The sequence below is a fragment of the Heloderma suspectum genome, chromosome 17, assembly GCF_057233095.1.
Source record: "Heloderma suspectum isolate Gila_16-S chromosome 17, 16-S_ref, whole genome shotgun sequence".
Lineage (NCBI taxonomy): Eukaryota > Metazoa > Chordata > Lepidosauria > Squamata > Helodermatidae > Heloderma > Heloderma suspectum.
Window position 1 is genome coordinate 18,651,630 of NC_139474.1, and position 15,582 is coordinate 18,667,211.

Below are 15,582 nucleotides of genomic sequence, written 5' to 3' on the forward strand. Positions count from 1 at the left end.
CACACATTCGCGTTGAAATAAGCGAGGGCCGCTCTCCAGGCGCACAGGACACACTGCTGCTCCTCCTCACCACCGCCATTGTCTGGGCCGGAGCGAGAGTCAGGTGAGAAAGCAGGTTGCGGTGGGGAAAAGGAAGAGGAGCTCCAGGGGGCCCCTGCTGGGGGGTGGGCCCTTGGCAGGTGCCTGACCATGCCAACCTGGACGCCGGCCCTGCTTGAAGCTCAGTTAAGTCCTTCCGGGAGACCCCTCCCAAACCCGAAAAGCACCCTCCTTTCTTAATGGCTCTTCCACACGCTTCACGGATCTATATTCTCAGACGCTACTGGGATTCTGAATTCAGCCAGCCGGACCAGGAAACTACTTGAACATCTCTTTGGAAAGCACCGGGGACAAGAATTCATGGAGAGTTTCTGCTGAGACTTGAAAAAAAATACTCCCAGGCTTGGGGAGTCTTCTTGCCGGGCAAATGCTGCCCCATCACAAAGCCATGGCAGACGCTGAATTAATTCTGTTTGGAAAAAGGAGACTCCCTTCGCCCTCCTGCCCCTTCCACGCACGCACGCACACGCGCACACACGTATTGTCGCAGTACTAAAGCGCCCGCTCCCAAATTTTCACGCTTGAGGAAGTCTTTTCTGGCATCCATTCCTTTGCCCGGCGAGCCCCTTTCCGCTTCCCCCGTGGAACCTCTGCCTGCTGCAAAGGATTCTGGGACATGCGATCGGAGGCTTGCTCAGCTCAGATGGCGGCAGGCCCGCTGGGCTGCACTGTTGCTGCAGTGGAGGGGCTGCCCTGGAAGGCCCCCGGGGCCAGAGACGAGAACAGCAACTCTCTTGCCCAGCTGTAATGCTCCGGCTCTGGCAGGGTCACCACCCAAGCCCTCCTCTCCTCACCCTCCTGAGGTGCGGGAACCACTTTGAGCCGAATTAAATTTCGGAGAAGACTTCAGGGAGGGGGCCACGCCAGTTGTGGGCCGGCCGTCAAAGGCAAAAGGGGATGGGTCAGAACACAAAACAGACCAGCATCTGTTTAGCCGAAAGTTCTTCCTGCCAGGGACTCAGCCTTAGGGGAGGCTTTTTGGAAAAACTGCGCAGAATCTGGGAAAGCACCAGTCCGTGGCTGGGGGGGAGGGTGTGTGGCCTGCTGGGGATCCCAGGGGGCCGGATTGGGGCCCCAGGACCTGGGCCTGTGGTTCCTCAGCCCTGTACTAGGTAGCGTGAGGCGGCGACCTCGAGTGGCAGATGTTCAGGGGCGGCAGCAACGCCCCCAATCCCGCCCCAGATGTTCCTCCCAAGAAGTCTTCTATAAACAGTAGCTAAGCAGGAAGGGAGACTTGGCAAAGTTCGGGGCATTGTACAGGACACACTGCCGCTTAGGGAAGCACATCTGTCAATGTTGATCTTGTTGTTGTTCCGTCCCAGACTGGGAGTCGGGAGACCTGGGTTCGAGTCCCCACTTGACCATAAAGCTCACTGGGTGTTTTTGGGCCAGTCACAGACTCTCAGCCCAACCTACCTCACAGGGTTGTTGTTGTGAGGCTAAAATGGAGAGGAGGGTTACGTACGCCACCTTGAGTTCCTTAAGGAGGAGAAAAGGCGGGATATAAATGTACTAAAATAATAAATAAACAAACAAACCGTGGCACCGTGGCAAAATGGAGTAGGTGCTGCCGAAGAAAGAGGCTGGATGCTCTGCGGCAGGAGGGAATCATAGAATCATAGAAGAGTGGGGTTGGCAGGGGCCTAGAAGACCATCGAGTCCAACCATCGAGGAAGAGAAGGCGGCCCTGAAAAGGAGGAGAAGGAGAAAGTCAGGGCACATGTCCCCAAAGCCAAGGGATGCTCCAGTTTGGACTGGAGAAGATCTTCAAATCCCTGGGCGGGAGCTAGAGTCGGTCGCTGTCATGAAATTAAACAGGCCTTCAGCACCCTCTAAAGGTCACGTTTGTTTGGTTGTTTTAAAAAGAAAACCCTTTCACGTCCGCTAGAAGAAGTGTGCTGAAAAAACAAATTGCAACCCAAGGCCTGACGTATCTCTTCCCCTTTCTTGTTTATATTCAGACCCTGCTGTTCAGCCACTTAGCAGGGCAGCTTGGAATAAAATATTTAAAAACACGCTGAAAAACACTAAATAAAAATAAGCTGCATCAGCCCTTCCCCTAGCAAATCTGCCAAAGCAGCGTTAAACAGGGCGTTTTGGCCCTGCCCCCTTTGCCCTTGGCCCCGCCCCCACTGGAATGCGGCCCCTGAGAGCTGCTCCAACATGGCGTAGGTTTGGCAGCCCTGTCCTATGAGGCCAGGTTGAAGGAACTGGGTATGCTGAGCCTAGAGATGAGAAGACTGAACGGGGTGGCTGGACATGAAAGCCCCCTTCAAATCCCTGAAGGGCAAAAGACTTGTCTCTGCCGCCCCAGAGTGCAAGGATTAGGTCTGATGGGCTCAAGCGACAGGAGGGGAGATTTTGGTTGACCATTAGGAGAAACACCTTGATGACAAGAGCAGTTCGACAATGGATCCAGGTATCTAGTGGGGTGGTCATGCACTCTCCCTCGCTGGACGGCTTCAGGCAGACGTCTGTTGGGGATGTTCTAGCACTTCTGGATTTCCTGAATCAAGCTGTGGGGTGGGCTGGATGCCCTCCGAGGAGCCCTTTCTATGACTCTGCTATTCTATGATTCCAGTCCTCTATGATTTCAATTCCAAGGCAGAATAGAAATATTGTAAAGCCTGGGAAAATCAAATGAAAGTGACTTTACCAGGTGCCACCAGAACATCAGAAGAGCCCTGCTGGATCTGCCCAAGGGTCCAACCAGTCCAGCATTCTGTTCACATGGTGGCCAGCCAGCTGTCGACCAGGAACCCACAAGAAGGGCGTGAGCGCAACAGCACCCTCCCACCCATGTTTCCCAGCAACTGATGCACATAGGCTCACTGCCTCTGGCACTGGAGGTAGCACATAGCCGTCAGGACTAGTAGCCGTTGATAGCTTTCTCCTCCAGGAATTTGTCTAGCCCCCCTTTAAAGCCATCCAAATTGGTGGCCATCACTACATCCTGTGGTAGCGAGTTCCATAGCTTAACTCTGCACTATGTGGAGTCCTTCCATTTATCTGTCCTGAGTCTCCCACCAATCAGCTTCATGGGATGACCCCTTTGGGTTCTAGTCTTTTGAGAGAGGGAGAAAAACGTCTCCATATCCACATTCTCCACATCAGGCATAATTTGGTAGACCTCTCTCCTGTCTCCCCTGACCCTCCTTTTTTCCACGCTAAACAATCCCAGCTGTTGTAACCTTCCCTCGTAGGGGAGATGCTCCAGCCCCTTGATCATTTTAGTTGCCCTTTTCAGCACTTTTTCCAGTGCTACAATCTTTTTTGAGATGTAGTGACCAGAACTGGACACAGTATTCCAAGTGTGGTCGCACCATAGATTTGTATAGGGGCAGTATGATGTTGGCCGTTTTATTCGCAATCCCTTTTCTAATTATGCCTAACATGGAGTTTGCCTTTTTCACAGCGGCCGCCCACTGGGGCGACATCTTCATCGAGCTGTCCACCACAACCCCGAGATCTCTTTCCTGGTTTGATCAACACTAGCTCAGCTCCCATCAGGCTGTACTTGAAGTTGGGATTTTTTTGCCCCAATGTGCGAAACTGCCAGAAAGACACTGGGATGGGCACGAGGTGAGCCTCTCTGGGGAGAGGGGTCAGAAGCTGGGGTGCCACCACTGAAAAGGCCCCTCGCTTCAGTTGCCATCCAACATGCCCCTGGGCCAGGGGGGAAACCGGAGAAGGACCTGTGGGGACGGTTTCCAAAATATGAGTTTTGGCATAGCGTTCAAGCCTTCCCTGACCTGATGGGCCCCCAGACGTGTTGAACTGCAGCCCACACCAGCCCCACCCAGCACACCAGCTGGGAGCGATGGGAGTTGTATTTCAATGACTCTAGAGGGGGGCATGCCAGGTCAGGCAAGGTTGGCGGTGGCATGCCGCCTGCCCGTGCACTGGAATCGGATTCGAATGGGCAGCTCTTTGCTTGAGTGGGCGATCCAGGAATGCAGAAAGGAGATTCATGGGTGGGGTGGGGGGCGGGGGGCGGGGGGCGGGAAGAAGCAAACGGTCCCCCTCCTCCACCCCCACCCCCCGTTCCATCCGCTGGCGTGGCTTTCATCTCGCGCAGGGCGTGAGCAAGGGGTGTGCCAAGCTGTAGCAAGAAAACGTCAAGATTTCCCACACCCTCTGGGTCCGGTTGTGGCGGACGCCGTCATCGCAGCGTCTTCGGGACCACCTCTGAAGCCATGTTCTCTTTCTGGAAAGCAAGGGGGAAATTAGGCGAACCGATCTAGGAGTCCTGCTGTCGCATCCAGCAACTGGAATCCGGTGGTGTGTTGCCTCTGAATGTGGCGCTTCCGTATATTCACCTCCTCGAATTTCTCCCATCCCCTCTTCCCGTGCCAGGCCCAGGGTTTGGGGGGCTCTTGGGCAAGACCCCCCCACTCACTGAGCCCGCCTGATTTATGTATTTATTACACTTATATCCCACCTTTCTCCCATCGTGGAACTCAAGGCGGCGACACGTGGCTCCCTGGTGGTGGCCCCTCCAAGCACTGGCCAGACCCAGACCTGCTCAGCTTCAGCCCGGGGGCTGCCTCCCGTGCCTTCAGATCAGGCCTTGGGACCATGGTCACCAGCTGCCCTTGCTGCTCAGCTTCTTCCTCCTCGTGGCTCCCACTTGCTTGCTTGAAGGGCAGAGATCCGTGGAGCCAGCAGGCCACGGCCTCCGTTGTCTGGGCCAGAGCGAGAGACAGGTGCACAGGTTGCAATGGGGAAGAGAAGGAGTGACTCCAGGGGGCTCTGGTCAGTGAGCCCCTGCTGGGAAGCAAGTAATAGTTTATTACGGTCACAAGACCAGCAAAGTAAAGTAGCAGTATAGATACAATAATATCAGAGCAATAAGAATGAGTTAAAACGCAAATAAATAAGAATTGCGCCTGACCCCTCATAATAGAAAAATATTTGACAAACTAAAACATGATCAAACAACTGACATCATCCGTGCCGACAAACAGCTGCAGCAGCGCAGAATCAGGCCACCGTAGAGGTTACCAGAGAATTCTGGTCAGCCAGCAGGTAATCTGCATAGGACACATCAGATCTCCCAGGTATTCCTTGTAAAACTGGAGTAATGAAAACATGCCGAAAATCATGATAAAAGGAACAACGCAGCAGTACGTGGCCCACAGTCTGCACCAATCCACCTGCTGGGATGTGGGGCGCTGGCTGGTGTCCGACCATGCCGACCCTCGGCACGGCCCTGCCCTCTTCCAGCCATCTAAGCCAGCGGCCACCATCACATCCTGTGGCAAGGAATTCCACAGGTTATCCCTGTATCGTGTGAAGGACTTGTTTCCTTGGCCTGCCTTGAACCAAGCTCCTGTCAATTTCCCTGGATGACCCCCATAGTTGTATTATGGGGGCAGCAGGGGCGAGGGGGGGAGAGAACATTTCCCACCCAGCCCTTCTTCTCACTAACTTAAAGATCCCCCAAACTGTGCCAGCTTGGGAGATCTCCAGATCTCTTCCTCATGCAAAAAGTTACTCCCCACTCCCTTGCCTGAGGAAGAGAGCTCGAGATCTCGAAATCCAGCAAGGTTTTGGCGATCTTTGAGAACTGGCCTAATAAAAGGATTCCACGATATGGATTTCAGCATTTTTCTTACAGCGGCCATTGTTTTCTTGTACATCTTTTCACTGTCTCCAACTCCACCCCCTAATCATCCTCTGTTTCCCAGCCTGGAAGTTAATAATTTAGCAATTATCTCATAATTGAATTTTAAACCCCTTCCCCACCCCTCGAGGCGGGGATATCATTCCACCTCCTGCAAAATACAGATTGGATCTCTATATATGTATCTGTGTGTGTGTGTGTGTATATATATATACACACACTCAGTACGCATTGAACAAAATCGCCATCGTTTCAACATGATGTGCTTCTTCTCTGACTGAAAATAGAAAATAGTTCTTGTAGCTGATTCATCTGCCTAGAAGCCCTCGCACGAGGGTAATTAAACTGTCTGTTCAGGAGGGGCTGCATTGCAGCAAGGAGGAAGAGTGTGTGCAAAACGCACACACCCTTCTAGACAAAAGCAGGGAAGAAAACGGAGCAGACCATCTGTACACCTCTGGACCAGTCCTACCCCTTCTGCACAAAGGCGATCATCTTCTCCATTGTGTCAGCCGCAAGCGGGTTTCGGATCCTTCTCTCTTTGGAAGGTAAGAAACTGGGAGAATTTTTTTTTTTTTTAAGGGTTGTGAAACAAGACTGCAGGATTATTTTGTGGGCCCTGGAGAAGAGGGGTGTGTGTGTGTAATTCTCATCAGCGTCTCCATCCTTCCTCTTGTCATTTCCAAAGGAGGGTGGTCGCTGGTAGAGGTCATTATAAATCAGATGTTCCATGTCAGAACAGCGTGAATAAAGCCTTCTCTTGTTTTAAAGCGCTGCTTGAAACCTCTTCACAGATATGTGCTGCACCCCCTGCTCAACCCATGTTTAAAAATTAGCAGGTGGTTCAAGGGTACAGTCTCCAAAGGCAGCTAAGAAATATATGAAAGACAGATAGAGTGACCACAGAGTAATTTCAAAAGATAACGTTTTGGCTTCTGCCTTCATCAGCAGCTGCGACATTAAATGGAGACCAACAGTGACAAATTATATATATATATATATATATATATATATATATATATATATATATAATTAAAAAATATATTTTAAAAAGGACTATTTATGGACATCCCTTCTCTTTTGGGGATGATATATATCTATATATCTATATCTATATATCTCCCCCCAAATCCATAGTTTGTTCTTTTTTTAATTGAAGGGTTTTTTAAAAAAAAATAAGGCTGCAAACCTATACACACTTACATGGGAGTAAGTCCCATTGATCACAGCGGGTCTTACTTCTGAGTAGACATGGATAGGATTGAGCCGTTAAGCTCCTTTCCCTCCCACCTCTGCTACACCTATACATTAAGCAGCTCCCCCCCCCCCAACTAAAACCAATGTTAATTTTGCCACTCATTCTGGAGGGGAACAAATTCTCCGGAAATGTGGATGCACAAACGCTTATGTGTGTGTGTGTGTCCATAAATATCTCCGCGTCCACAGTGAGGAGGATGCTATTTTAAAAACACAGATGTCGATTTCATCTCACACATGCCACAAGAGGTCTTTTGTAGCCTGACCTCCTCCAGCTTGCGTGTCCACTATATAAATTTAAACGTGACCTAATTTCCTCCTAAGGCGTCAGGCAGAGAGCGCCTATTTCGGCATCCATCGGTGACCAGGAGACATCTCCCCCAAGGAAGACCTGGAAGAGAGGGCTTACGTCAGCTTTCCTCAACCAGGTGCCCCCTCCCCAAAGGTGTGGGACTACAATCACCATCAGCGGATCATGGGAATTGTCCTTGACGTGGCCGGAGGCTGCCCAGTTGGGGCTTGGCCCTGCTGGCTGGGAACAATAGGAATTGTAGTCCCACATATTTGGGAGGGGCCCCAGCTGGGGCTTGGCCCTGCTGGCTGGGGATGGTGGTAGTTGTAGTCCCCACACATCCAGAGGATGCCTGGCTGGGAATTTGGCTTCCCCAGTGGTCATTTTCTCCCCCTGTTTTTTGTCTTTCCTCCGTTTGACTTTAGTATAAGTACGATTGGATGGTTTCACCCTGGTGCGTATTTGTTCATGCGAGATGTTTTCCTGTGTATGGTCATTTAAACCTTGCCATGATTTGTGTAACCCGCCACGATTTAGGAACGTTTCTCTTATTTTATCGGCGCAAATGGTTGATGCTGTGAGCCGCTCTGATCGGGGAACGCGGCCTCCAAATAAACCGATTGGCCGTGCTGCCTGGGGATGATGGGAACTGTAGCCCCATCATCCCCGCTCAGGGAAGGCTGGCTTAGGTTTTTAAGATGCAGAGCTGGTCTCTGTTGCAAAGCGAAGAGTTGGGTTGCTGAGACGGGGGATGGGGCGGCATTTCTCTGTAGGCAGAGAAGTAGGAAGAAGAAGAAGGATGGCGGTGGGAGCCGGGCCAAGAGAACGACAGCTGGAGACATCCAGTGTGCCCCAGGAAAGCCGGCGTCCTGCTTGAGCGGCAGGGGTCAGAGGGAGGGAGGCCTGTGTCTCTGTGGGCACTGAAGCTCGGTTCATCATCTGCCCAGGTGGGAGTGCCTGACGGGACCCCATGCAGCTTGCGTGCTGAACGCAAAGGCAAGTGGGTGGGGTGGCAAGTGGGGACAGAGGACTGTGGGTGGCCAGGGAGGAGCAGAAGAGAAGGAGGAGGAGGAAAAATGAGCCCAGATCCTCTAACGTACTAGTTTGGAACCAAGCATCTTGGAGAGGGGGAAAGGCACCCTTCCCGGATTTTAATTTTTCAGAATGGAGGAGCGAGGACTGAGATCTAGCCGATGGAGGGCTGTCCCATTGACCTGAGGGCCGGCGTCAAGAGTCGGCATGGTTGGGCACCAGCCAAGCCCCCCCCCCCGCAGGGCCCACTGACAGGAGCCCCCCGGAGTCGCTCCTCCTCTTCCCCACTGCGGCCTGGGTATTCACCGGCCTCTCGCTCTGCCCAGACAACGGCGGTGGTGGTGAGGAGGAGGCACCGCGGCCTCCGTGCCCCCTGGCTCTCTGCCTGCCAAGGAAGCAAGTGGGAGCCATGAGGAGGAAGAGGAGGACGAGCAAGAGCGGCTGGTGACAGTGGCGGCTAGAAGGCGGACTCGGTGAGGGAGGGGACCCATGCGGGGGTCTTGCCCAGGGACCTCCAAAGCCCGGAGCCGGCACGAGAGGTTTATCTATTTATTACACCTGCATCTCCCGCCGTTCCTGAGGAGCTGAGGGTGATGTACGTGCGCCCCCTTCCCCACTCCATCCTCACAACAACCCCTTGAGGTAGGCTCCCCCAGCCAGCCGGACAAAAATCTGGCTCTCGAAGCCAGCCTTCCCCACCCCAGGGCTGTCCGGATGTCTTGGACTACCGCTCCCATCAGCCCCAGACATGTACTGCTGATGGGAGTTGAAGTCCAACACCTCTGGAGGGCGCCCGGCTGAAGGTGGCCGCTCTGAACACGGCCGGGCGGCACAGATTTCGGCAGAAATTTCAGCAAAGCAAAAACCAAACCGAGCAAAAAGAAGAAGAAAAGGGGGGGGGGGGAATCATAGCTACTTAGGTTTGAATATACCCATTTCACAATACGTTTTTCAGAATTAAACAATAGCACAGATTTCAGCGGAGGGATAGAGGACGGAGCGGGGGGGAGAAAGGCCTTTGGCCTTTGCAGGCAGCAGCGCTGGCCCTGCTTAGCGTGCTTCTAACAGAGCCCCCGTCTTCGTTCGCAGCGAGCAATGAGGGACACCGCGAACTCCCAGTACGATTCCTTCCTTTACTGGCGGATGCCCATCCCGGAACTGGACCTGTCCGAGCTGGAATGCCTGGGGCTGGCTGACATGGCTGTGTACAAGCCGAAGGGGGGCTATGGGAGCCTGGCCACGGGCCGGAAGAAACAGAGCAGCGGTGTCTCTGGTGGAGAAGACGGCGACGAAGACCGGAGCCTGGTCCAGTTCAACAGCTTCAATTTCTGGAGGGCTCCCATTGCCAGCATCAGCGCCATAGATTTCGACCTCATCTGATGCCGCGGAGCCTCTGTCCGTCAGTGCGACAGTGAGAAGACAGTTCCTCTCTGTCTGTCCCCCTCCCTTCTCCCCAACCCATTATCTGTCTTGGCATTTTCTTTTCGAGCACCCTGGCGATGCTCACTGCGAAGGCTCCCGAGGGGTCTCTGTGGTCCTGTAGTTGCCCTGTGCCCGTGTGTCCGCTCGTTCGCAAGTGTTGTGCTGTCTCTTCAAGCGAGCTTGCCGTCCCCGCTTGGCGTGAGCGTCTGTTGTCAATCGGAGAGGGGTGCCGCAAAGATTTCGGCCTGGCACGCCCACCCAGGTTCCGTAAAGGAGCCGGAGGGTGCCAGAAATAAACAAAGCGTTTCCCCCGGCTGCCAAATGTCCCGGCGGGCTGTCCCCTCTTGTGTGCGCGTGGAACGGATTGGGTGGATTGCAGCTAGCGGCCTGCATGTGAAATCTGGCCCGCCGGCAGTTAGCCCGTTTTCAGCTGCCATGACTGTTCCCCTCCTCCTGTTGTCTGTAGCTCCCTTCCAGCAGAAAACAGCCAGGTTTAGAGAAACTGGGAGGGAAATACGGTGGGTGGGGTTGGGGTTTATGTGTGGGGCTATTGTATGAGTTTCCTCCAGTTCTCCCCTCCCTGGCTCCTTTTGCATTGTTGGGTGGGTGGGGGGGAGCTCCCCCCCAATAAGCAAAGAATATGGGGGGAGGAGTGGAAGAAAACACAGGGGGCAGAGCAGCAACGGGGCCATTTTGGGTTTCAGTCGAAGAGCGAAGAATTGTCAGCAGAGGCGTGAAGTAAGATACACGGCACAGTTGAAAGGCCCACTCCTGGATGTACTCAAGATTAAAGTGCAAAAGAACCCCCTCCCCGGTATATTTTAATGGTGTTTGTTGTGGTTATTTCTTGATAATCAGAAAATAATCACGAATAAGGGGGATGCTTTATTTATTTTATTCCTTTCATCTCTATACAACCCAACAGGCGAAGCTGTGTGGGCGGTTCACAGAAATTGAAACCACAAAGCGCAGCATAAAACAACATAAAATATGAAAGCTTAAAACCACAATATAACCGTGCAACCAGAATAAAACCTGGCAGCAATGCAGAGATTTAAAATACAGATTTAAAACCCCAAAGCGAAAAGACCAGGAAGCTCAAATGCAAAAATACTGGGAGGATAGAAAGGTGTTGAACCTCAGCGCTCTCCTGGGGGTCCAGTCTGGTCCCCCAAGGTCCCCCACCCTGCCTCCTCTCATCCCACCCCTTTTCCTGTAACCACCAATCATTTGGGGGTTTCCCAATTTTTGCACAGTTGCCCTCATTGTAAAAGGTTCCAATGCCTCTCCGACAGATGAATTGCTGGCAGCAGAGCTTTCAGCTAAAATATGCTGGCATTTTGGCCCTGCCCCTTTTGCCTCTGGCCCCGCCCACTGCTGGAATGTGGTCCCCCGAGAGCTTCTCCAAAATGGCATTCGGCTCTCGGGGTGAAAGAGGTTCAACACCCCTGATGTAGAGAGTCTGAAACTTGGAGGAGGATGGTTTGACCGAGGGCGGTCTCTGAAAAACAGCTCTTGGGCAAGGAAATGTCACAAGGTCTCAGATGTGGTTTCTTCTGGTTCTGGGGCAGGGGGCCAGCGAGAGAGAGTTGAGACGGCCATGCCGGGCGTGGCACAGAAAGGGGGCAGCAGCAAGCCGCATCCCGTTGCCATTCAGACGAAATCCGTTGTAGGAATCGACCTTTCGCTTTGATGCATCAGCCTTCCAAGCTGTACGGGACAAAGATTCCAGAAGCTTTGAAGGCCTCATCACCTACAGGGGCTTACTGGTTTTCAAGAGGCTTTTTGAAGGGGAGGGGGCGTGTGTGCTGGTCTGACTGGGCTCCAGGGACCTTCTGCTGAGTCTCGACAGACAGGAGGAGAGCGGGGAAGCAAAGAAATCGACCGGTGCTTCCACGTGACCCTGGTTGCGAAATGCCCTCCTGCACGTGAAGAGGCACGTCTTTGCCTGGCAGAATGCAGAGCCACCTTGCACATCCACGGAGCAACAAAATCCCCTCGTAGGCCGGTCTGCCTGCTGCCCTCCCCTGTGCAGGATCCCACTCATATGAACTCCCCACACTTCCCTGAGTGGGGTGGCGCTGACCGGGGTTCAGCTTCCTTCTGCTTTGGGAGGAGGCGTCAGGGGGCGTTTGGGTCCCCTTTGGTCCGCTTGCCGATCTCCAAATCGAGCAGAGGGGTGGTAGCAAGCGGGCAAAGCAGCTGTGCAAGCAGCAGAGATGCGGCCCGACATCTGACGCCCAGGGAGACCCCCCAGCACCCCCAGATGGCGTCCACCGTCAGCTAACTTTCCCCCCTCGCTTGCCAACTCTCCCGAAACGACTTCTATTGTTACCTCACTTTAGATCAGGGAGGGGGCTGGGAAACCTTTCATCTGTCGGGGGACACATTCCCTGGGGGGGGCGTGCAATCTGTCCGGGGTTGCCTGCTGCTGGTGGGCGGGGCCAGCGCCAGCAGTAGAAGGGGCCAGAGCCAAAGTGGGTGGAACCTCCTTTCTCTCTCTCTCTCTCTCTCTCTCTCTCTTTCTGACACCGCCTTCCTCTGCTCAGCGGCTGCCAGGTGAAGGACACATCACTCTTGCCCCAGGCCTGGACTGATCACCTGCAGAGGAATTTTGAGATCAGCCTAAGGGCTGCAGGCTGCTCACCCCTGCTTTAGGCGGAGCGGGTGTCTCCTGACCCAAACCGATTGCTTCTCCCGTTTCAGACATTCCAGAGCAATCTCCCAACTATTTCCTAGCTTTTTGCTGCATTTAAGGCAACATCTATTACCAGCCATCCTGAGCCTTTAGCCGGTGATTTGCTTAACAAAACGTATAGCCAAGCACACAATCATAGGAGATCTTTCTATCTATTATCCATCTATTATCTGTCTGTCCGTCCGTCCGTCCGTCCATCCATCTATCATCTATCTTGTTGTTGTTGTCCAGTCGTTCAGTCGTGTCCGACTCTTCGTGACCCCATGGCCCATAGCACGCCGGGCCTTCCTGTCCTGCGCTCTCTCCCAGAGCGTGCTCAAGTCCATATTCATTGCATCGGTGATGCTATCTAGCTGTCTCATCCTCTGCCGTCCCCTTCTCCTTTTGCCCTCAGTCTTTCCCAGCATCAGGGTCTTTTCCAGTGAGATCTATCTATCTATCTATCTATCCATCCATCCATCCATCATCTATCTATCCATCCATCCATCCATCATCATCATCTGTCTATATCTATCTATCCATCCATCCATCCATCCATCCATCCATTGTCTGACGTCTGTCTGTCTGTCTATCATCACCATCATCTATCTATCTATATCTATCTATCTATCTATCTATCTATCTATCTATCTATCTATCTATCTATCACCTATCTATCTCCTGACTTTCTGTCTCTCAAGACTCCCCCAGGTAGTTAGCAGTAGTGTAATATATGACCTCACAATTTGTTGTTCAGTCGTTCAGTCGTGTCCGACTCTTCGTGACCCCATGGACCATAGCACGCCAGGCCTTCCTGTCCTGCGCTCTCTCCCGGAGCGTGCTCAAGTTCATATTCATTGCATCCGTGATGCTATCTAGCCATCTCATCCTCTGCCGTCCCCTTCTCCTTTTGCCTTCAGTCTTTCCCAGCATCAGGGTCTTTTCCAGGGAGTTTTCTCTTCGCATTAGGTGGCCAAAATATTGGAGCTTCAGCTTCATTATCTGTCCTTCCAATGAGCACTCAGGGTTGATTTCCTTTAGGATGGACTGATTTGACCTCCTTGCAGTCCAGGGGACTCGTAAGAGTCTTCTCCAGCACCACAGTTCGAAAGCATCAATTCTTCGGTGCTCAGCCTTCCTTATAGTCCAGCTCTCACAGCCATACATTACTACTGGGAAAACCATAGCTTTGATTAGACGGACCTTTGTCGGCAAGGTGATGTCTCTGCTTCTTACTGTGCTGTCTAGGTTGGCCATAGCTTTCCTCCCAAGGAGCAAGCGTCTTTTAATTTCAGGGCTACAGTCACCGTCTGCGGTGATCTTGGAGCCCAAGAAAGTAAAATCTGTCACTGCTTCCATTTCTTCCCCTTCTATATGCCAGGAAGTGATGGGGCCAGATGCCATGATCTTAGTTTTTTTAATGTTGAGTTTCAAACCAGCTTTTGCACTCTCCTCTTTCACCCTCAACAAATAAGACACTAAAAATCGAAGAGTGTGAAGGGACATCTCAACTTCTGACGGAAACTGAGAAGCGAGGAAGGCGAGCCGGAGCCTCCCAGAGCGGAGGCACCAGTTTTTATTTGCTTACAGTCTTTTAATATCAGCCTTCCCCTCAAGCCAGAGCCCACCGGAAGTGTCGGATGCAACTCCCATCATGCCCAACCACCTGGCTGGGGACGATGGGAGCTGTAGTCCCACACCTCTGGATGATGCCTGGCTGGGGAAGGGTGAACTGAAATAGATGGCCTTTCAGTTGTAAGGGTCGGACAGCCCTTTCCTTCTTGGCAGCCCCACGGAAGGGAGCGGTGAGCAGGGGTCGCAAGGCCTTGGAACTTTCCCAGATGACGGCTGCCCCGCGGGATGGCACTGATTCAGTGCAGCCGATGATTGGGGAGTTCATAGAACAGTAGGGTTGGAAGGGGCCTACAAGACTATCGAGTCCAACCTCCCGCTCAATGCAGGAATCCAGCTAGCCACAGCTGCATTGCAGATGTGTCTCCCAGTCATGCGCCCCTGCGTAGGAGCACTGATGCACGCCAAATTACCTGAAGTGGCTGTCTCAGCACCACAGCAGAGGGTCACGGGGGTGCAGCTGACACTCACCCAGCTGCCAAGCCCCATGGCAACCCCCTCCTTAGCCCCAGAGCAGAAGAGGAGCCGATGCATGGAAGAAAATGTGCTCTGCCAAGCCACATGGTTTGCGAGTGAATCCAGACGGAGGGATCCTAGCGCTAACAACCCAAAGGCACACTGCAGCTTCCCATCTTTTCTTCCTTAGCAATTTTTCCATGGTAAGAAAACAAAGACTGAAGCAGTGGTGGGAAAACATTGCAGGGTTACGGGATGGAAGGTGGTCTCATCTAGACCCCCTGTAAAATTCCGGGAACGAGGGATAGGGTAACGGCATCATAAAAGCCTTATCTGGAAGCGCGTCACATTTTCTAGATGAGGCTTTTACTGTAAGCTCGTCGTTCCTCACTCATGGTTTTTATGGGAACTTTAGACGATGTCGTGACCCTCCAGTTTCGCTTGTTTTTTAAAAGCAATTTCACAGCGGGGGTTTCGGAGCTGGGGAAAATCCGGTATTTTCTGCCAAAACGGAACAACCGCAAGTCCCCGATGAAGTACTGGTGTCATTGAGCTATACCACGGTGTCACCTAGACGTTATGTAGCAGAAAGTACAGAAAGGCAGGAAAGGAAAAGCTCCGAGTGTCGAAAAATCTGATCTTCATCCTTCAATGAAAGCGGAATTAGCAACAGTGGGTTAAGCAGGCTCATCAAGAAAAGCTCCCGATGGAAACATTGGGTCCAGCTGGAGATGCTGTGTTTTCCCCTCCTCCATTTCTTATGGTGTCCCCAGATGACAAGGCTGTTATTGTGTGATCACCTCGCCTTATTCCTGGCATTTTAGGGCTGGGGGAGACGTTGGGATCTTCAACTTGTAGCCCTCTGTGTGTTCGCACAGCATCGTCTGCCTTATTTTTTTTCCTTACTGAAAAAGAAACCTGTTAAGGAAGAAAAGACGGACTAGCCGCACAACGCCTTCCGGCTGCTAGCACCAGGAGCCAACATTATAACTTTCTCCCCAAGGAAATCCGACAGCTGTTAAGTCTGTACACCTTCTACATGGCACGTGAAAACATATATTTGGTTCGTCAGCTTTTTAAAAAGGAATG

At 52.5% G+C, this 15,582-nt stretch overlaps 1 protein-coding gene across 2 annotated transcripts; it reads left to right on the forward strand.

Moving 5' to 3' along the window:
* Positions 1 to 6,142: 6,142 nt before the first annotated feature.
* MLLT11 (MLLT11 transcription factor 7 cofactor) lies at positions 6,143 to 10,551 on the forward strand. Of its 2 annotated transcripts, none has more exons than XM_084823854.1 (2): positions 6,143 to 6,273; positions 9,396 to 10,551. In XM_084823854.1, the coding sequence occupies exon 2, from the start codon at positions 9,402 to 9,404 to the stop codon at positions 9,684 to 9,686; it is 285 nt and encodes a 94-aa protein (XP_084679980.1). In that variant the 5' UTR covers positions 6,143 to 6,273; positions 9,396 to 9,401; the 3' UTR covers positions 9,687 to 10,551. The 2 variants fall into 2 exon arrangements, with proteins under 2 accessions (XP_084679980.1, XP_084679981.1); XM_084823855.1 differs by lacking the exon at positions 6,143 to 6,273 and adding an exon at positions 8,072 to 8,221.
* The last annotated feature ends 5,031 nt before the right edge of the window (positions 10,552 to 15,582 follow it).

Bases quoted from the DNA above. Each gene is read 5' to 3' on its own strand.
- MLLT11 (XM_084823854.1), top strand. From the start codon at position 9,402: ATGAGGGACACCGCGAACTCCCAGTACGATTCCTTCCTTTACTGGCGG.